This window comes from Numida meleagris, chromosome 14 (genome assembly GCF_002078875.1).
Source record: "Numida meleagris isolate 19003 breed g44 Domestic line chromosome 14, NumMel1.0, whole genome shotgun sequence".
Taxonomy (NCBI): Eukaryota; Metazoa; Chordata; class Aves; order Galliformes; family Numididae; genus Numida; species Numida meleagris.
The window spans coordinates 3,947,375-3,969,532 of NC_034422.1; the positions used below are offsets into that span (position 1 = coordinate 3,947,375).

At 39.7% G+C, this 22,158-nt stretch overlaps 1 protein-coding gene across 1 annotated transcript in view; it reads right to left on the bottom strand.

Moving 5' to 3' along the window:
- GLT1D1 (glycosyltransferase 1 domain containing 1) overlaps positions 1-21,240 on the bottom strand; it is a 51,240-nt gene extending 30,000 nt beyond the window's left edge. Inside the window, exons 1-5 of the mRNA XM_021412785.1 lie at positions 20,368-21,240; positions 14,068-14,216; positions 10,223-10,328; positions 5,959-6,010; positions 122-158 (exon numbers count right to left, since the gene is read on the bottom strand). Coding sequence (XP_021268460.1) covers positions 122-158; positions 5,959-6,010; positions 10,223-10,328; positions 14,068-14,216; positions 20,368-20,435 — 412 coding nt within the window. The 5' untranslated portion in view covers positions 20,436-21,240. The remainder of the gene's footprint in view (positions 1-121; positions 159-5,958; positions 6,011-10,222; positions 10,329-14,067; positions 14,217-20,367) is intronic.

Below are 22,158 nucleotides of genomic sequence, written 5' to 3' on the forward strand. Positions count from 1 at the left end.
AACCAAGGCCCACTTCAGCAAAACATTTCCAGAGAAAAGAAGATAGATACATAAACATACAGGTACTAAATATATTACCTAAATAAATCGAATGCATTAGTTAATATTTCAAAACTCTCACCTTGATATTGGACATATATTTTCTTCCTAGCATCTGGCTTCAAAGAGAAGGAGAAGAAAAGTGATTTATAGTTCATCATAAAAGATCTGTTCTTTTTCTTTTCAAAAAATCTAGTATAACAATGTGCTCATCAGTGCGATTTTCTTTTGACTACTGGAGAAGCAAGACGGATCATTAGAAAGTAACATTTTAATAAGACTAAAAGCCAACAAAATCAGCACTTTAAATTACATTTACAACAAACAATTACAGTATCAAGGAATTAGTTTTGTAATTAACACGATTACCAGGTTAGGAGAAGCGCATTTTTTTAGTTTAGCTCTGTGTACTTTCTCATAATCATTAACCTGATTATGGCACAGAAAAAGAAAAGATTTTTGATTACAGAACAGCCCTAGCTCACAAAAATACTGGCTTTCGCAGAAAGAGTACAGCTAGTTTCAGAACCACACATTTATGCATAATAGAAGTTTTAGACACATCAGGCATGAATCCAGCTCTTCTTACCACTAACCTTTTCAAAGATTGCTGCCAAATATATGTAGAGTTGTCTATACAGGATCAGCCAGTAGTAGTTACTGCAGTTATTCCCAAATAAGAATTGCACAAGAAATTATTTTAAAATAGATATAGTAAAAGTGGTAACTGCTACGCTTCCAAAATTACTCCTGAAGTGCTAGTATACTGGTTATTTAATTTACATTATTAAACAAACAAGTTCTTACTTTATTGCCTTTCTATAACTCCAACTGTGAATTTGTGGAATATGAAACTTTTTTTTTTTTTTTAAACATAGAAATCTCCTCAGGATCTCTCAAAAGGGACAACAAAACAGAACAAAACCAAATAAACAAACGTACTCTTCCCCTCTAGCAAAAAAGAAGCAGAGTTTCTTTGAGTTCATTTGTGAAAACTTTGTGTTCAGACAGTTCCTACTTCTTTTAGAAGCACTGGCTGCAATGCCTTAGGAGTAAACTAGGGAATTGCTCAACTCGCTCACTCTCCAGCAGATTTGCTCAATATTACCTCACAAGTTTCAGTTTGAACTCACATTCTTTCAAGCAGTTCTAGTGATGCTACTGCTTAGTGTGGCATCTTGGAGTCCCAAAACAACCTTCACTGGAACATCAGCCTTTGCTGACTTAGGGCTAAATGCTCTTTGCTGCCATTTTCACCATGGAGAGAAGCACAGACCCTCAGCAGGCTGTGACTCTGTGAGTCACTGAGGATTCGACTACTGTGGCTCTTTTTAAGGTGCAAACGGGAAAAGGAGTCCCATATTGCCCCTCCAACCATTCCCCTTTTGAACAGTAGCAGTGTACACAGGTGATACACTGCTGCACTCCTCCAGCTAAGAACTGCTTTGCAGACTTAGCTCAGTGTGGGAAACTGGTGCCATAATGGAGGCACAGTTAAACAAGGTAGAGCATGATACACTGGTGGATTGTGCCACTCTGCACGTTAGTTTTCCCTTCTCCTCTCCCACCCCCATTCCAACCTCTACAGTGTGAAATCACATCTGGAGGATAACAACTTCAGGGCAGGAAGAAAAAACAAAAATTAATGCAGAAACAAACTACTAAAGCAACAAATTCCTGAACCAGTCTGCTCAGGAAATAAGAAGCCAAAGAAGTGACTTTTTTTTCCCACTTGCAAGGATTTTGTGGGGATTTTTTATTTCAGAATTTCTACATGACTGCCCCTACAGTTCACTGCTCAGTCATAACAGTCTATTTTATTTATTAAAGATGAAATGGAGAAAGAAAAATGGTAAAAGAAATGGACAGAAAAGGGGTCAGGAAGAAGTGAATAGTCATCAACAAGCAGCTCACGGATGGGAAGAGGGCAGTTTCAGAGAATCAGAGTGAATTAGCCACACCACGAAAACTACATGAACAAGCAGGAAGTCCAGTAATAAATGAAGTGGGAAAAATGTAAGGCTGTTTATGTTACAGTAGAAGACTAAGGATATCTTTCAAAAGACATATGAACTTTTGTGATCCAACAATTTAAAAAATAATGACGGTTTCTTATGGTGTTTTACTACTTAACAGTTCTCAGTCCTTCTTTTACCTATGAAAAAGTACTATTTAAAATTAAATGGGATCTTTCAGTCCTAAAAAAAAGCCTTGCTAATGACAGAGACAGCACTGCAAGTTGAAGGACAATTAATTTGCAGGACAAGAGCTAGGACTTAAGATGAAACAAAAGAAAATGTGGAAAAAAGGCAGATGGAGCAGGGGGCAGCTTAAGCCAGCCTTGCCCCTATAGCTAACGTACTGCACAATCCTGCCTCAGACTTTGGGGGGCTAAATATATGGTTTTTAGTTCTCTAAAACCATCATGTTTCAAAAATAAGCTGAAATTATTTGGTTTCATGCCCTGGTAGACCCTTAATGGGTCTACAGTGAGTGAATATATTCCTGCCAAGGCTGGGATCATCAAGAAGAAAAGAGCAGAAATATTGTGTAACATGGCGTACAGACGTATTCACACTTTATAGATCAATTTTATGTTATGCTCTTTATTTTAAATGGTAGTAGGGAAAGTAGAAAAATGAAATTGAATACTAATAAAACTGGCTTAGGTAATTCTCATGCACCAGCTTGATGCTATTGACATAAAACACTGACCATAAGCACAAGATCTTTGAAAGTATTTCACACTTACTTGGAATACAGATTATTACAAAAGCTGTATTAAGTAACTCATAATTAAGGATAATTTATCCAATGTAACAGAAAAGAAGTTGATGGAAGATACAGGCCTTGAGCACAGTGCTATTGCTTACATGTTTGTAATGTGAATTATTGACTGTCTAACTAACAGAGAAAGCACACATTACAGGAATAATGTATATCACATGACAGTGAATTAATACGTAAAGAGTGGTAATATTCTGTGAGCTATGTTATGGAAAGATGTATTTACGTTTTTCACTGTTTGAAAGTAAATGTATGGCACTTGCTCTCACCCTTTACATGAAGTTACAGCTGCAAAAAGAATTAAAAACCTCAGCACCTGACACTCCAGCATGTGATATTTCAGGTTAGGACCTGGCAGACTTGCCTCCATTTCCCTTCTGTCACAACCTTTTCCTGAGTTGGAAGGGATTCACAAGGATCTTCGAGTCCAACTCCTGACTCCATACAAGGCAACATAAGAGTTTCTCATCACTGGCTCAACTATAGAAAATAAAGATATTTTTCTTACTGATATTTCACAAGATGGTGTGAGTTAACAGCTAGAAGAGGGTGGCCCTGACCTGCTCTTTTTATCCCAGTATGTTGCCCCTCATTGGTGGAAAACTAATACACACACCAGAAAAAAAAAAACAAAAACCCAACATCTGGGCTAACAAGCCAGCTCTGCTGCCTGGTGTGGAGTTTGTCTCAGGTCACCAGTGCTGCTTCATGCTACCCAAAAGCACTCCTTGTACTAACACATCTGGAAGTTCCTTATTGCTTTACCTTGTTCTTCAGAAACCAGCACTGCCTACTTCCAGGATCTGTCTCTATTTTCGCCGCTGGCAGTCTGCCATCAGCTCACCTGCATGAGGGTGATAGGGATGACCCAATCTATTTTTCAGCAGCAGCATCAGATACTACAAATAATTGCACTGAATGACCGAGTTAGACTTGCAATCCAGCAGTTATAATGGTACCTACTAAATAAAGAGAAATTTTAAGAGCATGGTCATGGTTTATGGGCAAATAATGAATGCATAGAAATAAACCAAGAGATGAAGAGAATTCTAATTAGTGTTAGCCCATCTATTTTTAACAGATACAACCACTAGGTTTCAGTTGTTATAGCAGGAGTTATTTTCAAAAAACAAGAAGGAAATGAATGTACAAGGGCTGCTCCAAAAGTAATGCCTCCTATTTTACTGTGCTGGCCCACAATAGCAGAGGCAGATGTTGCTGGTATGGCAGCAGAGACAGAACCCTCCCACCAATATTCCATTGCACTTTGTTGCCATGTGACAGAAGGCAGCAGAGGGGCAGTCTGAAAGAATGGTGTCTGACATGGAAGTGCATATGAAGCAAAGGCATGTAACTGAGCCCTTCACACAGAAGAAGCTGCACCCACTGACATTCACTGATACTTGCTGAACATTTATGGAGACCAAACAGTGGATGTGAGCACAGTGAGGCAACAGATGGTGCATTTCAGCAGTTCAGCATCTTAAAGGCCCCTTCCAACCCAAATCATTCTATGAAATTAAAACATTAATTTTACTCTCCTCCTAAAAATTGTATGTTTTTTCCATTTACTCTTTACTGTCCTTAAAACTTAAATTCCTGCCCTTTTGGTCTTATATTTCGAGATCAAAAAAAACAAGAAGTATTACGAAACTGAGTCACATCACCCAAATTAGGTAAGTCCTGGAGAAATCACTTGAGTTTTTCCCACTAAAGACTGCTTGAGCTCACACTTCTACTGCATACACAGCACATTATCCAAGCAAGTATGGTCACCTCACAAAGAAGTGCAAGAGGCCACTGCACTCATCTTGCACAGCACTTAAACATTATTTAAACAGCCTGTGGAATGAATTAAACTATCCAGTTGCAAAGACCTGAGATTAATATTTGCTGAGAAACTGAGAAAATAACCCTGAGAGCACACTGAACTCAACAGCAAAGCCATCAGTTACCTTCAGCAGTGGAAGATTTGGATTTAACGTATTTACGTCCCAATCTCCCAGGGTGTGTCTGGGCCCTTGTAAAATATGATTGGTATCAATAATCATATGTGAAAACAGATGAGTTTTCACATAGCTCCCTACCAATCCATGATTCATTACAATTAATGTGAAGTACATTACACATTTACTAGATAAGGGGACTTTTGTTGAACACCTTTTCTATTAAAATAGCATGGCAGCTAAAATATGAGGTTATCGACGAAACTGTATTTGAAAGGTCTTTTATATTTTTCTATTCGTACTGATGATTCTCTCCATGAAAAAAATACCTACCTTTAAATTAAATTCACCATAAGAAAATTTATTTTGTGTGGATAATATGTTTGCTAAATGAAAAACATTCAGTAGAATATTCTTTTTTCTGCCAAACTGAAATTTGATAGTTAGCTAACTTATTATAGGAATTTTGTTTTGCATTACTACTGTCAGTTCTTTGCTGGCAAAATCATCTTTCAAATACACTGCCAAATGTATCTGAACACTATAATGTTGGATGAAAATAATTCTATTCCATATTTTTCCATATTTCAGTTAGCACCGTGTTTCATTCTGTTTTCAGAAGCAGAAATGACTTTTAAAAAGTGCTTTTAGAAAAGTGCTATTCATGTGCCATATATCCCTCAAGGCCTGGTCAATAGTGCTGTATTATTACACACCACTGGGCTTAGCATAACTTCAGTTTTAAATTTGCAATTCACTTAAAGAAGTTCATCCTATTTCCAGCCTTGATAGAAGAAATGTTCTCACATTATTCTTCCAAACTCTTATTGTAAGTAAATCTCAGTGCAATTTTGTCAACATAAAGAAGCTTATCAAGTGATGCAAAAAGAAACAATATATGCACATAGTATCAGAAGGAACCCGATAATAACAACAACGATTAATTTCAACTGTTACAGAGAAGCACTTCCTAAACTGCTGTACACTCTTCTCAAATACTAAACAGCATTTAAATGCCAGATCTATTTGATCTGTCAAAGCCCATAAATATGAAAGGATTTCTCTATAAAGAAAAAAAACAGCAATGGAGAATATAAAGATGATTACAATTCTCTAGCAATTTTTAGCAGACATTTTAGGAGAGTGAGTAGTTACTAATACGATAACCATCACCACATGAACATACCCACTCTGCTGCTGCCAGTTCCTTCATTTTCGTTGTGAAAGCCACCGCAAACCTAGTTAAATGGACAAAAATAGTTGGGATCAACTGCTTAAGTGTTTAAACATAACAACAAGCTGAGAAGTATTCCAGAAAAAATATATATATAAGAAAGAGCAGAGGCTTATAAAAGTAATTATAGATGGAGAGACAGAAAGCAGGCTTTCTATTTTCTTTTTAACCAGAAAACATTGGTAAAACAAATGGTCTTTCTTCAGGCTTTAAGTGGATTTACAACTTAGAGCTCTTGTGGAGTTAAAGTGAAGATTTTCTTAAAATAGGAGAAAACCCAAATAATGGGAACATCCTGTGGTTTATCTAGATGAATACACACAGCCGCAATCTACACAAATCGTATCACTAAAGTAAGAACAAGCACACGAGGGTGTACCTGAATAACTTCATGGGTAGGATTTTCTCACCTGGGAGGGAGAAGAAAACCGCTCCCAAGCCAACTTCCACTTTTCCCTTATGTCTGTTTATAATGGCTCATCCTGACTCTTACTGATGTGCCTTTGAGAAACATTCAGTACACCATCATCCCACACAACAGAAGAATTATTTCAGAGACCATTTCAAAGCAGCATTGATACGTACAGTCCTCATTTTTAGGCATCTCATTATAGAGGGATTTCAGCCGCAGAAGTCTGATATCCAAACATACGAGATAAACAAGTTACTCTTACTGGGAGCTTGATGTAATACCCAGAAGTCACATGAAATACTTCTATGGAGTGGGATTTAATAAAGAATCTTTGTTCAGAAGAGATCTTATGAGCACCCTGAACTTTAAGGTAACTTTTAAGATGTGATTAAATATAAACACATGCTTTGACTGTTCTTACATGGAACTTCAGTATTAAGTAGAACCACAAAGAGGCTCATTTGTGAGGACTATCAGCCCGGCAGAACAGATAGGTTTGAATGTCTCCTTCATATGAGACATAATGTGCCTGCTTGGCAAAATTCTTTCTTTTTTTAATCGCTCTAAAAAAATACTGAATATAAACCATAAGTTATCAAATAATAAACTTAATATTCCATTTTCTATTTCATAGTATTAATGTTTATTAACATTTCCATTCTGAGATATCTCTACAGCATCACAATGGTGAGAGGTGAAGCACACTGCTAAGTCACAGCCAGAACAGAGCTTCTCCACTGGAAACGTTACGTTGCAATTCGAGGGCACTCATTAGAAGTCACATAAATGCTGAATTATAACTCCTATTTTGTTTGTTGTGAGCAGACTTATTCCCTTACGTTTGTTTTGTAGTATCTGCTTTATGGTATTACGATGCATTCTACATGTATAACATGACAGCTCCACAGTTATTGAAGCCGCTGCAAATGCTTGTTTTCTCAAGTTGCATCTGCTTCTCTTCTAGTTTTTGCAATTATACTTTCAATACATCACATTAACAAGCAGAAAAAACTGTTGCTCCCAAGTCTACAAAATACTATTCAATGGATTTAAATACCCTAAAGGAGTACAGCCACCATTTAGAGGAATTTGATTAAAAATGAAACGCTCATTATAATGCTAGAGAGTGCTCAATACTTTGTTTTATGGAACGTGGTGGTATATTGTACTGGACAAGCAATCTACAATTCATAGTACTTTTTGCTTAGAACACTGCAATCAATAAAGAAAAAAATCAATTTTTCTTTTAATAACTATGCAATGAATAATACTAGTGATAATATTGGAGATGAGATCCATTCAGAATAACTTCTAGAAAACTGAATTACTTTTACTGCAGCAGGGTTATGAATTGCACAGAGCATGTGCTAATGCATTTTGAAACATCAGAGGAAATCCAAGCCGCTAACCTACACCTCAAGTTCCAAACTTAATTACCATTAAAAAAAATCAAAAGTGGCTCAGTATAGTTTTCATAAGCTACATGAGCTATATTGGTGACAGACCACATTTAAAACACAGAACTGGATCAGAATGGACACACACACATTCTCATTTTATATAATTTTCCATTTTCCAGTGCTGAAATCTAATGTTCTCATTTTAACTGACAGATTAGATGACTTTCTTCTCTTCCTTAATAACTATTTAAAAAATATTTTTAAATTATAGGACATCAAAAAAGTATAAAAATTTTGTCTTAAATGAGGCCATGAGGTGGTTTTCAACTGCAAGTCCCGCTAAGACATAAGAACATGACCTAATGATTTTTCAATGAGCATGATTAAGTGCTGTCTTTAAAATCTGTTTACCTACCACATTTTTCAAGTCACTATAGACAGAACAGCATATTGACGCCAGCACTAAGTTAGCTAATAATAGCTAGAACGTATTGTGGTATTAGCAAAGATAAAACCACAAGATATAAGTCTGTTGCAGACACTGTACACATTTCCTCATTGCTAACATGAACTAAAATCCATACCGCCATATCTGAACCAGTGTAGTTATCTTGTGAGAAGCTGTGATGAATAGAGATGATATCCTGAGCAACGTTTGCTCAGCAATGTATTTAAGCTCTGCAAGAGTAAATATACAAACAGTACCAAGGCTGAGATGAGACCTTGTAGATGCCTGCATTTTGTCACACCTGAGTGCACACTGAGGGACCCCTTCCCTTGGCAGAGCTCACTCCTGGAGCGAAGCCTCTGCAGGGTACTCAAGTCAGCAGAAGCTCAGACACAACACAGCTCCATGCAGCTGAGTGACCTGCTGTAGCGGGTTAGTGCCACCAAAACATCTTTGTTGACTTCCCGTATTAAAGCAGTAGAAAACTAACCCAGAATTAAAAAATCCCTATTTTACAGCAGTTAGTGAGTTAAAGCTGCACAGAAAGCAGCCCTGGCACACAGAAGGCTGGGACACAGCCACAGGAAAGAACTGATGGAGAAGGAGAGGAATGAAGGTAAAGTCATCCCATCATCAGTGGGCAGTTAGTTTGGCTGCACATGAAGAGACGTTAGCGTGTGCCTTGGTAAGACTTAAGCTACCTGTTTATTTTTTTCCCATTGAAAATTGTACATCCATTTTACTTTAGTTTCAAACAAGAAAAGGGACTTTTGGCTTGCCATGGGCACAGTCAAATACTGTTAAAATCAACTGACTTTTGGACCAAACAGAAGGAAAATTATTTTCAGGGGATGTTGAAACAATGAGAAATGTTGTAAAATCCCCTCTGGTTTTCAGTTGTTTTCTGATTTCTGATCAGTTCTTGAACTACACTTGATGACTACACTGACATAACACTGGAATTTTTCCAGACTTCAAAACCCCCTGAAAATACTCACTTCTCAGTTCACCAAAAATCTGGAGAGAATTTGTGTAAAGATTTTTTTCCATCATTGCTTCTTTGTTTATGCATTTAGAAAAAGGATCACATTAGCAGAAAAAAAGAACAAAAGCTCTCCATACTTCAGTCAGCTGCTTTTCACTCAAGCACACTGTCAGCACATCAAGTGCAAGGCCTCTGAAAACAAGTTTGACTCTGAGATGCAACAAGATAAACACCGGTTATTTTTAGTTGTCTGCTTCTCAAACTGAGGAGCATTTTTATCTGTCTGTATAGATAGAATTAATCTCTGCAAACAAAATGTCTAAAATAGTTTTGGTAAGAAATTATAACATGATTGCATACTACATTTGTATCCATTACAAACATATTAAATAAGCCACAATCAAGCTGCTACAGTCCACAGTTACACTAACCATCAAAGGCTGTCTTTATAATGCCTACCTATAAAGTAGATATGCTGCTAAGTCACAAGTTAAGTATTCTTGCTATTATTCTTCTCACTTTTTACCTGCCTTAGAATTTTATATCCTCATCACATGCACAGTTATACTGTTCTAGAAAGCAGTTATGATTCAGTAGACAAAGCACAGGACTAGTACGCAAAAGCACAACATTCATTACTTTTAATGGGATTTGAGTTACTTTGAAAAGTCACAGTCCAAGAGGCCAAGCTTCATCACTACTTCTGCCAACACTTAGGTGCACAAATACAATGATGATTGTAACAGAGGAAACAAAAAGACCGCACTGCATACAGACTATATTTTCATGAAGGAACTGTATTATAAAATCGTAAGAACTAGATTGAACTCACAGAGATATCAAGTTGCTTACCATTTGTCCATTGGCTTACATATCTCCCAGTGACTCCAAGCATTTATGGAACAGTTCCTAGAAAATCTGCCTTTAGAAATACGTAATTTCCTGTCACAGACATTCCACACAGGTTTTACCTGGCTTCTGCTAGCACTGCTCCCATTACCCGACGTTTCTCTTCACTTCTGATATCTTCATTTATATCTGTCCCTCCAAAGATGATTCCAAAAGGAATTCTACTACCTGCAAAACAATGACCAAGGTGAGAAGAGGGCATTAAGAGTGAAAAAGTATACTGACAACACCATATCACATACATAGGCAAATGGCTTTGAAAATGAAACCTGAATTTTTATGGTTTTGGCACTGATGGGAAACATACAATAACAGCATGTCCGTCTGTTTTGTAGCTATGAGATTTTCTTTGGCTTTGTCCATATTTAATAAAGCAATCAATTACTTTCTACATTTGGCAGCCCACCAAACAGCATGTATATTTCAAAAGGCATTCACATTTTAACAAGATACAGTACCTCAAAGTTGGGTTCTAAGTGTCTAGCCTCAGCCAATCAATCACGGCACTCTCAGGCACTCCAGTGCAATGGTTTGGGTGGCGAATGTTACAGCTGCTGAATTTGTATGTGCAGCCATACCAAAAGAAAAAGTCACCCAATTAAATAAGGCGGTATATGTGAGCCTTCACCAAAACCACTGTTATGCTTAATACCATCTCAAAAGATGGATCTGTGTTTGTAAGTGGTTGCTCCAACATCTTCTGTGATGACCCAAGTTCTGGAAGGTACTGTAGGATGCCCAGTGCTCAGAACAGCAAGAACAGAAGGACGCATGCTGACTGTGCACAAGATCTTATCAACAATCAAGTTTTAGAGCATGAGTAAAAGCATAGATAACCCAGCGGTGTGCACACTGTGGTAAAGGCCTAATATTTGATACAAGCCATGACCACATGATAGTGGTTCACTACTCTCTGCTAACCTACCACTTCTCTGCTAACAGCAGTCAGCCTTACACGGACAAGGCCAAAGAGGGTGAAAATACAAAAGCCAATAGTAATTTAAGATTCCTTTCTAATAGTATTTGTTTCCCTGGCATCAGGTTCCTTTTTAGTGACAGACAAGTTACCAGAAATGTTCTCTCTTTAAACTCATCAAGGTAGTAGTCAATAACATTTACTGTTGATTGTTTCAGCGCTGAAAACAATTAAGTGGTCAGTTTTCCACCACATTAAGCTAACAGGTAACAACCTGAGGGTGGGTAATTACTACATGCAGAACATGGTTTTAAATTCTAGACAAATGGCACTATAGCTTTGCAAAATAAACAGTCTCCAGTAAGACAGCCTAAAAATAACGTCATCCAGGTGATGAGGGAACACGAAGCCTTGGTTTCTTTCTGACTGTGAACGCTGTGCATTAGGACAGACAGACAGAAAATATAGTTTGTTTTTATCCTTTCACAATGAGACGGAAGTAGAGGGGAGTCGAGGACAACACTGCCCTCTTAGCACTGGGCCACCATACAGAGATCAGTGATACTGCTGTTGATGCAGATCCCTGCTTTTGAAAGACAATATGTAGATTGCTCCATAAGCAATGCCTTCTAATTTATTTCCATGGAAACTACAACAGATAGATAAGAGCACAATAACACGGTTTGATAGAGCACATTCTCAGCTACAGAATGCTGAATGCTGTCTGTCAACACAGTCACCACCATTAGCTATGCACTTCCACCAGCAGGAAGAGCCTGCATGCCATGCTCGTAAAAACCTGCACCAGTGGAGGTGACACACTGGCACCGTCACCACTGCTGAAACGCACCACCCATTGCCTCACTGTGCTCACATCCACTGCTTGGTGGTGCAATTTTTTCTGCTTTTGCCTCATATGCACTTCCACATCAGACACCATTTGGTCAGACTGCCCCTCTGTTGCCATCTGGCAACAAAATGTAATGGGACATTGTGGGGAAGGTTCAGCCTCTACTGCCATACCACCAATAACTGCCTCTGACATCATGGGCCAATAGAATCAAATAGGAGGCATTACTTTTGGAGCAGCACTGATATAACCAGCTGTGCAAATTGTTGGCAACACTTGCTATAGCTGCCAATACTGTCGGGGGGGATAAAAATAATCAGTCTAAATGCAGTGAACTTTTATAATTAAAATTTGTTGTTAAAAACAAACGAAGGAAGGCTTAAAGCAAACGAAACAAAATAGGCTGATAAAGATAAAAAACATACATACCACGTTTATATTTGAAATTTAAGTGAGCTGTAAGATGAGGATTTATATTTAAATAATGAGTGAATTTTTTTCTGGTGTTTTCCCATGTTAGCCTTGTTTTAGCCTAGTCCTCTAATACTTGTGGCTATGGAGAATTAAAGAGCACTGTCAAAGCACCACAGCACTAATCCTCGAGAGACTGACTCTCCCTAACACTTGAATGAATATATTACTTTTCTAATAAGTAAGTAAAAAAAAAAAAGTAAATAATTATTTCATCACCTATTATATTATGCAGCCCCAATCACATAGACAAAGTATCAGTGGCGAGGCCCAAAAGATCTACTAATGGGAGTATGACTGCAATAACTAAATTTCATAGAAGTATTTCTTAATAGAATATGTGGAAAGAATAAATGTTACCAGAATAAGGAGTGTCCTCTGAATCACTTTTCTCCTCCAAGAAATTTGCAGTAACTTCTACACTTTGACTGATATCATCTCAGCAATCCCATTACTTGCTATCTCACTTTTCAGATCTTCTCCATTTTATTTTTCTTTAAGTTATTGCAGATGCTTGTAGGAACAGTGTGGCTCTGATTCACCTAAATTACTGAGCTTTTGTAAATCATTTGAATAACAAGCATTGCAGATTACTGGGGAGTTTGGAAAAGCTAACAGTAATGGTGTTCAGCTGATGCTATGCACATCAAAACTGTAATGAAATGTTACTGTAAATATTTAAAATCCAATTTTATTTTTTTGTTCCCCATTAAAAAAATGAGGCCTTCCACAAGCTTCTTCCAAAACAGAGCTAGGTCTTGTTGCAAAAACAATTGTTTCTGTATTCCAACAAGAGAAGCCCTAATACATAAGGTAGCAGAGATCATCACACAGCATTATTTTTGTATTTGTATTCTTGGATCCCTACTGAAATCAGAGTTCCATTATAACAAAAGATATACAAGCACACTAGACATAATAATTCAGGCTTTCCAGAAACTCACCAGCACAAATTGCCTGGGGACTGCTGAAGTCTGAAACCTAGAACCATGCAACTTATAGTGAGATTTGATGAAACCATCAAATGATGCACCTTTGTCCAAGTGAATAGATTTGGACAATAGGAATGTGATCTCAAAAACAGATAGATGCTTGCAATTTCAGTAGGTGACAGTGTCCGTAATTTTGAAGCTGGTGCTTCAAGCGTATCATTAATGACAGGCTAAAATTTTGTTCTACATGGCCAGTTACTACAGAACATCTTATTATTTGTCTGATAACATCCTGCCTCCTGGAGTTCAGCTGGTATAAACAACAACTGTAAGTTATTTCATGTCCCCAAAAAACTCTGACTCATTTTTTCAACAGAAAAATCAGGTTAGCCTCCCTGCTTTTTTTAGTTTGACCTGAGCTATTCTTAGCCAAGCTACTGTCCTCTGAAAAAACACGTCTGCTTAAACTATCTTAATGTTAATATGATGCTTTTATCTTAATGTAGTATAAGTACTTAATTATAAAATGCATTAGGTGCTTAAAAAGTACACTTATTTAGATCTCCCACAGAGAAAGACTTCTAGTGTTTCTGAATACTTGTTAAAGTGGATAAATAGAATAACTACATTATGTGTGGGTTTACGCATTTATTGTCCTTTGTAACTGTTTGCACTTATTCTCTTCTTCTTCAGTACATTTTAGGAAGTACTTTTATTGCAAAAGAGGAAGAGAATTACCTTGCAGATGTCTGCCTCCTTTATAAAGATGAATGGCCAGGGCTGCATCAAATTGATCCGCAGAGGTTAGATTTGCTATTTCAGTCAGACTTTCACACCTGGAAGCATCTTTGAGAACGCAGATGTGACCTGCATCATGCAGATGACTCCTTCATTGTAAGAACAGATAGAGCAAGAGAAAAAAAAAGAATGAATGTCACAGGCATTCAATTACATAATGTTTTCCCTTAATTTTTGTTCCCATATTCTTCTTCTTTATCACAACTTCGTTCAGGTGACCACAAAGCTAAAGCAAGGGGTTTTCCTGGAAAAGATCTTCACTACTGTGCACGCATCCACGCATCATAGCCCACACCCATTCTAGGGCCCAACCCTATCAATACCAACCCACCCCTGGGAATCAGTGGAAGTGAACTCTGACCAGCACCTCTCCTGATAATCTTCTGCTCAACATGCTGGAACGATTCCATCTGAATGAAGCATGCAAGCCTTGGTCTTGGATATCCTCAGACCCTCGTTCTGGAGAAAGGCCCCAACAAATACACTCAGCTACATAATGCTGTTAAAAATACCAAACGTGCAAACATTGTTTGCAGGAACAAAAAATGAAGGCATAAATAAAACTGTGGAGTTGAAACTGTGTTCCTTCTCTGTTTGATTGTAGGCTTGTCTCCTGCCCTGGTTTACCCCATTTGTAAAACAGTCACAGGATAATTGAAGTTTTTTTTTTTTTAAAAAAAAAAGACACCAAAGTAATTACATGGAAACTTTCACAGTCTTTAGAAAAAAGTCTCAATTGTTACAAAAACTCACACACAAACCACCTATCTTAGTGCCAGCTTACCCATTCATCTTCATTTACAGCAGTTCCTCCTATTAAAAAATTGATTCAAATACTGCTCAAGTCAAGAAGCTGATTGATTGCAGGGAGCTCTGCTTTCAGCATTTCTGCGAGCTTTGTCTCAGACTTTCCTTACATACACTAGCCTCATAATTCCTCCCACAGAAACCAGAATCACTTATCAGTTTCCAATGACATCAGCTAGAAAACAGGAGCAATGTTTTGCTAGAACCTAGCACACCATATGACATGGAGATAGCATCGCTTCAACCAACCCGTGTTTATGTTTTCAGTATTATAAAATACCACAAGAATGTTTACTGTTTATTACGTGTAGTTCCAGCTGATTTTTTTTCCTCACAGAATATTAATTGTTCTGGCACTAAAATCCTGCTAAATTCAACAGCTTCTTGGATAATGTTGGCTGTTTCCTTCCTTGATCATTTCATGTCCTCCCAAGGAACGTAATTTTCTGTCCTGCAGAAGTTAGTCATTACGGCAGAAATTGGTGCTAAAAATGCTGTAAAATATCGTGAGGTCTTGAAAGGAATGCATTAGCACTATATCACACAGAGCTCCATCGGCACAACATATGGTACTGTATTTCTTCCTTATTCTAAAAAGAAACTCATTTTGCTTTCGACTTCACCGTTTGAAACAAGACCAAGGAATTATAACAAGCACTAATAAAAAACAAAATGCAGCCAGACCGTAAGCTCTTTATTTGCACTGTTGAGCAATTATTTACTTCTGCTGTCCCATGAACTTGCACCAAGCACCTGCTTGCCATCTGAAGCAGGCTCTCCATTTGGATCTGAATAATGAGGCCCAAATCTCACAGCTGTGGAACAGAAATCTCTGGGGCAAGTAGCTAGGATGCTGGTGCATGCACTCCCAAAGTTCACAGGTGCTCATTAAACAGTCTAAAGGGTGTTTTTTCCCCCCCATCAGTGTTGCAATTACCATAAATCACTATCACGTGCAAGCAGTATATCTGCGTATTACAATGAATTGGAGAATAACTCTCTCAGGACATCAGGAATCAAGAAACTCAGCTAAGAATTGTGGTCTAAATTTTCTTTTTTTTTTTTTTTTTTTTTTTTGGTCACCTACCAGGAATGAGACTTTCCTCCACAGTTTCCACAGCCCCAAATCACACAGCTGAATGACAGCTGCTTCTGGTGAGCAGAGAGGGACTCCCTCACATGCTCCAAAGCTCAGAAATTGTGGATTATCTCTATTGCTTCTTTCTGTTTTTTTTTTCCTACACAAAATGACTCAGGAGCATGTAAGAAATCTGCATGTGGCTTAAGAAGAAAAATTATCTAAACATTCCCAGAATTTGAATCCCCAGATGTGAAGAGACCTTCATCCCATAAACATACCATTGAGTTCAGCATGATTAGTCATAAGCTCCAAATCATGCATATATGGAAATGCATGGGCACAGCAGCAGAGTTATGGGGTAGTGTTTGAGTACTGAAATTTACAGTGCTATTTTCCTATTTTTTTTGATGACTTTTCATCTCCACAAGGAAAAAAAAAAAATACAGACTGTGATTTTCACACATATTCTCTTATCAAGGAACACGATAAGAGGGCGCTGCAAAGCTAGTGCAGGAAATTTTTTTGCAAGACTGATCTGTCTATGAAGTCGCAGATGTCCCTGAATGTAGCCAAGACATAAGAGGATCACCGTCTGTATCTTTTCTCCTCCTAGGAACTGTGCATTCACATTATTTTGCTACCTCATGAACAAATAGTTTCTACATGAGAAATAAAAATGAACTCATCTTCTCCTCTCTGTGAATCTAAAGCAAGACTGAAAACGTCAAATTTCAAGGCTACACTTTATCACAGTTAGCAGCAAATAAATTTTCAAGCACCTTAACATCCAGTAAGTACTGCGTGGATCCAGATTTTGCCCTGCTTTGTCATACCTTTCTCCTCTACTAAAGACTCATGGACACCAACAGCCCTACATGGGGAGAAGAATATTTCTAAATTGCAGTTCGGCTGCCAGAATCCGTCCTTGGGTGTTTGCTAGATAGTAACCCAACTGGGAACATCTCAGTCGTTTGGTAAGCTTGGAAGATAATTTCTTAGAGCAGACTGTAACAGTCACAGCTTACTCTGTGGTGTTTATTTACATCTAAACATCACTTAAATACTTCCCAACCTCAACAATTTCAGTATTATGGGAAGTCACCTGTTTGTTTTGTTTTTTTATTCTCTTTGGAAATCAAGAGACATATAATTGACACATACATGTGTGTCTGCTCTGGATCTATACAGTAATGCAGAGGAATATTGCTAGAAGTTACAATCTCCGACACATTTTCACTTTGTTAAAGACTTCTCTATAGAAACATCTTCTCTAAGATGACCACAAAATATGCTTTACGTTCCATTTTTTCCTTCCTACCTTACTGATCACTATTTCTCACTTCTTATCCCAACTCAGGAGGCCGCCTTCCCCCACTCTCAACCATCAGATCAGGGTCTCTGTATGCAGAAACTCTTCTGCAGCTCCAAACGCAGCATGGCTGGAGCTAAGGTACAAGCAAGTTAGAAGCGTGCTTGCTCCTCAGATACTGTGGTCTTCAAACCTGTTTTATTTTCTACCATCTCCTTTTCAGAAACATTTACATTCTAATTTTCTGATACTTGAATGGAATTACTTACAGCACAAAATAGGGTTCATCCAAAAATATTAATTACCGCTTCCTCTAGGCTGCCTACTCTGTAAAGCTGCTATGTGTGAACTATTGTTAAATCTCTACAGCATGATCCAAAGCTTATTAAGTCAGCAGAGTGACTTCCACTGCCTGTTCTGAAACTTGGCTACAGTTGAATGCTCACGATTCCCACTGAAACTGGTCGAATTACAAGACTTGAAACCCCACTCGGTCTTTTCTGTTTCCCTTGTAAATTGTATTTATTTTTTATTTTTTTATTTTTTACTGCTGTTAAAGTAAAATATTCTTTATTTTACTTCTCACTCAAGCTTCTCCTTTTAACAACACAGACTGTTTATGCTGGCTGGAAGGAAGCATGAATAAAATCCATGGTAAGAAGAGAAATAAAAATTGGACTGATACTACCTCAGCCCCTACGTTCTGAAGTCCTCTGGAAGGCCAGAATAACTCTGCAGGGCTTAATCCTGACTTATAAATGGGTCCAGCCATACAAAATATTTGGGGACATAGTGCTGCTAGGGCTGAAGAACAGCAGCCCAACCAATGACTTTTGCTTTGTGTTTTATTCCCTACTCATTGCTCAGATTTTTCAAAGTGATTAAAGGTAAGGCAGACTAATACAAATAAAGCTCACAGCACTTCTATCATAGCACTTGTTTTAGTGAACTGACTTCTAGCCAAATTAGATTCTGGTATCTTTGTCACCAGCTACTTTAAACTCAGGAAATGAATATATTATTTATGAAAATATGAAGCATTTACATAAATAGCTGTAATAACATAAACATAGTATCCCCAGTGATATTAAGCCATAAAACTAATCTATGCTGGCAAGTGTCCAACCCGGAGGCAACTTCATTGTTTCATGTATACTTAACCAAAAGTTGGGCACAGTTCAATATGAAAGAAAAAAAAAAAATCAGGAAGATCGAACAAATAAATCCAGAAGCATGCACATAGACACAACTGAAGCTAAACATTAATCTGAGAGAGAAGCAACATGCCCAAGCATTTCGCCATGGATATTTTTAAAAGGCACAGAGTCTTAAGAAAATCCATGATAAGTAAAAGTATCAGTGTAAGATGGTTTTACTGGTTTAGATGTCGTACTCAGGGCATGGTTTAGTGGGAAAATATTGGTGGTAGGTGGACAGTAAGGCTGGATGATCTCAGAGGTTTTTTCCAGCGTGGTGATTCTATGATTCTATTGGTAGCTATCACTTAGCAGCCTTTTAGTCAGGAAGCCACATTTAATTGCTAGCTAGTACTCTTTATCCCTTTTCCCAATTAGATTTCTTTTCTTAAATGGGCTCCTTCATATTACCACTATAAATAAAATTTATGTCAAGTGATAAGATAGCAACTGAGCATGACATAAGTTACTGATTCTCAAAGACTACTTCTGTTAGAAACCTCTAATCTATCTCCATTTTGAAAATGAATTAAATTAGCATCTCCCTCACAACTTACTTTCTGTCTGAAGGTCTATGGGAAAGTGGCATCCATTTTGTGTAAGGCATGACTATACGCACTAGGATGCTAAAGCAAGTTGGTGTACTCCACACAGACACTGCAGATGTGCTCACATAGCTGCAAATGATTGCACTAACATGGTAATATGTTCAACCATCTGTCAGCTGAGCTGTTCTATCTCAGCAAACCTAGGCTCTCTTGCATGTTAGCTTAAGCCACCATGCAGGAGTCGTACACAGCTGGGGATGCTTAAACAAAATCACTGGTTACTGCCACTCTGACAAAGGCACCTTTCTAAATCACTGTGTCTTGGTGCAATGTATTGATGCGGTCATAGTGACACTCAGTTTAGAAGAAAATTTGAAATAATATGTTTGACTTGGTTACTTATGCCTAGTTTAACTAGAAGCAATGCAGAACTAGCTTTCCACTGGATTACCTCTGAACTGCTTCACAGTCTAAACGCGAAGTGGAAGGTGAAAGTAAACGAATACTTGATTTGTAAAAGTAGAAAAAATAATCTTGTGGAAGAAGAACGAGCATAAACTTCCCCAAGAATAACCAGTTTTGTTTTATCCGGTGAGAGGAAAAGGTAGGATTAAACTGAATCACAGAATCACTGAGGTTGGAAACATCACTCTGTTCACCAAGCCCAGCCCAGCCCCGTCGTGCCCACTGACGTGTCCCTCAGTGCCACATCCCCACGGCTATTGACCACCCCCAGGGACAGTGACCTCACCGCCTCCCTGGCCAGCCCGTGCCAGTACTGAGCGCTCTGAGAAGTTTTTCCTAATATCCAACCTGATGAAGTTATAAGCCTTGTTTCAGGCCCCAAGAGGAGAGAGGTGCTGCCCTAGGAGAGCTGTGGGACTCCTCTCGTTTCAGGCTCCGCAGCTACTGCTGCACCTCACACACCGACCTTGCAGCATTTCCCCAAACAGGCTGCCCTTGTGAAACCCACCACCACCGACCGACGGAACAGCACCGAGGAGACGAGGGCACCTTTTTGAGCTCGGGTCAGCCCCGCAGCGCGACCTGCCCTGAGCTGAACGCAGCCTTATTTCTTTATCCATTTACCTCTTCGGCGGGGGGCTCTCCCCTCAGCTCTCCCGTGCTGCGGAACAGCAGCAAGCCCTCACGGTGCCGGGTGGCTGAGGCGCCACACGCCGCCGTGCGCCGCAGCGGGCAGCGAATGGCGGCCGGCCCGCTCCTGCAACGCGGGCTGCGACGCGTGAGGCGGCGGAGGGGACCCTATCTCCTCCCTTGCGCCGGGCTGGGTGCACTTACTGTATCCTGGCCGCCGTAGTCGCGTTACCGGTCTGCGCTCGGAGGCACGCGAGCAGGAGCAGCCTCATAGCGGCATTTCCTTCCGCTCGCCGCACCGAGGAGCCGAGCCGCGGCCGACGCCCGCCCTCCTGCTTGCCCGCTCACCTGCCGGTGGCACGGGCGCGGCCTCGCGGAACACGCGCGGCTCTTGCTGCGCACACCTGCATCGGCCCCGCCCGGCGCGGAGCCCCGCGGGAGGCGGCCCAGCTGCGCCCGGAGCTGCCCCAATGGCAGCAGGGTCTGTGCGGGGCGGTGTGAGGGCCGCTCTGTCTGCAGGGCCCCCGAGCTTAGAGAGCACGCTAATTATCTCTTTGGCAAAAGCCAAAGAGAACCACAGCCTCTGCTACAGCAGGCAGTCCAACCAGCCTGGCTGTGAATGCTTCCAGGGATGGGGCATCCACAGCTTCTCTGTCCTTCAGCCTGTCCTCAGCCTCACCACCTTCTGAGTGAAGAATTTCTCCCTTAAACCCAACATCTTTTGTTTAAAAGTTACCCCTTGTCTTGTCACTACACACCCCGATAGAATCTCTCCCCTTCTATCCTGTAGGCATCCTTTAAATTCTGGAAGGTGACCGTAAGATCTCCTCAGAGTCTTCTCCTGGCTAAATAACCCCAACTTTCTCAGCTTTTCTTCAGAGAAGTGCTCCAGCTCTCGGATCATCTTTGCCTCCAGGGAATCATGGGATGGCTTGGCTGGAAGGGACTCAAAGATTGCCCAGCTCCAGCCCTGTGCTGTGGGCAGTGTTGCCAGCTGCTCAGCTGGGCACTCAATCAGGCTGCCCGGGGCCCCATCCAACCTGGCCTCAAACACCTCCAGGAAAGGGGCAAAGAAAGATCCTGAGCTCAGGACCAAGAAAGCCACATCCCAAACTATCAAGCAAGCACTCAGGACAAACCCCAACAACCAGAAACACAGTGAGCAGCCAGGTGGGGCAGCAGGCAGTAAAACTGTGGGGCCCTTGTGGCATCCCCTTGGGAGACTGATAGAGGCCAAGGGGTAGACTGCAGATACCCATTGCCTCAGACTGGATTCTGTATTTTGTAAATACACTGACAGCACACGCAGGATGTTTGTCACTGTGAGGTAGACTAGGAAAAAGGCTTGATCTAAGAGGAAGCTCACTTTTTTTGCTTGCATGTTTACAACCTAGACTGTCTCCCTGATGTCATTCACCACAGGGCCACACTAATGCGTGTTACCCCAGTGCTGCAGAAGATAGAGGAAAGCGGTCTACAAACTGCAGTTCCTGTTTACTTTGCTTTCAACTACACTTCAAGTCTTCCTGTCAGGTAAAGAGAGAAAAATACACCACTTACAGAGAAAGGTTCTTAAACTTGCTCATTTTAAAAATAGTAGTTCTTAAGATGCTTTCTGTGGGTATCTGAGGATGACAGGTATTCAGGAATTGAGGGTTTTTAGATGTACTACTTCTTGGAGTGTACTCTGGCAAATTATAAGCATTTTGGTGAGCAGACTTGGGTTTTGCTAGCTCTGCAGCATGAAGATGTGTTATATTCAACTGCCTGTACCTCACTGAGGCTCACTTGGAAATTATTCAGCACAACATCCTGCTGAGAGCATCTTCATCTTCATGCAGACTAAAAAAGTTGGCTTCTACTTAGAAGTTAAGAGCGCCAAGTCTTGCATAATTGCTCAAAATAGCACAAATGCTAATTTAAGGGTAGGCAGGATCAGGCTGTTTTCATCACCATTTTAGAAAGCATTTCTGGCTCCATGGAAATTTAGAGGAT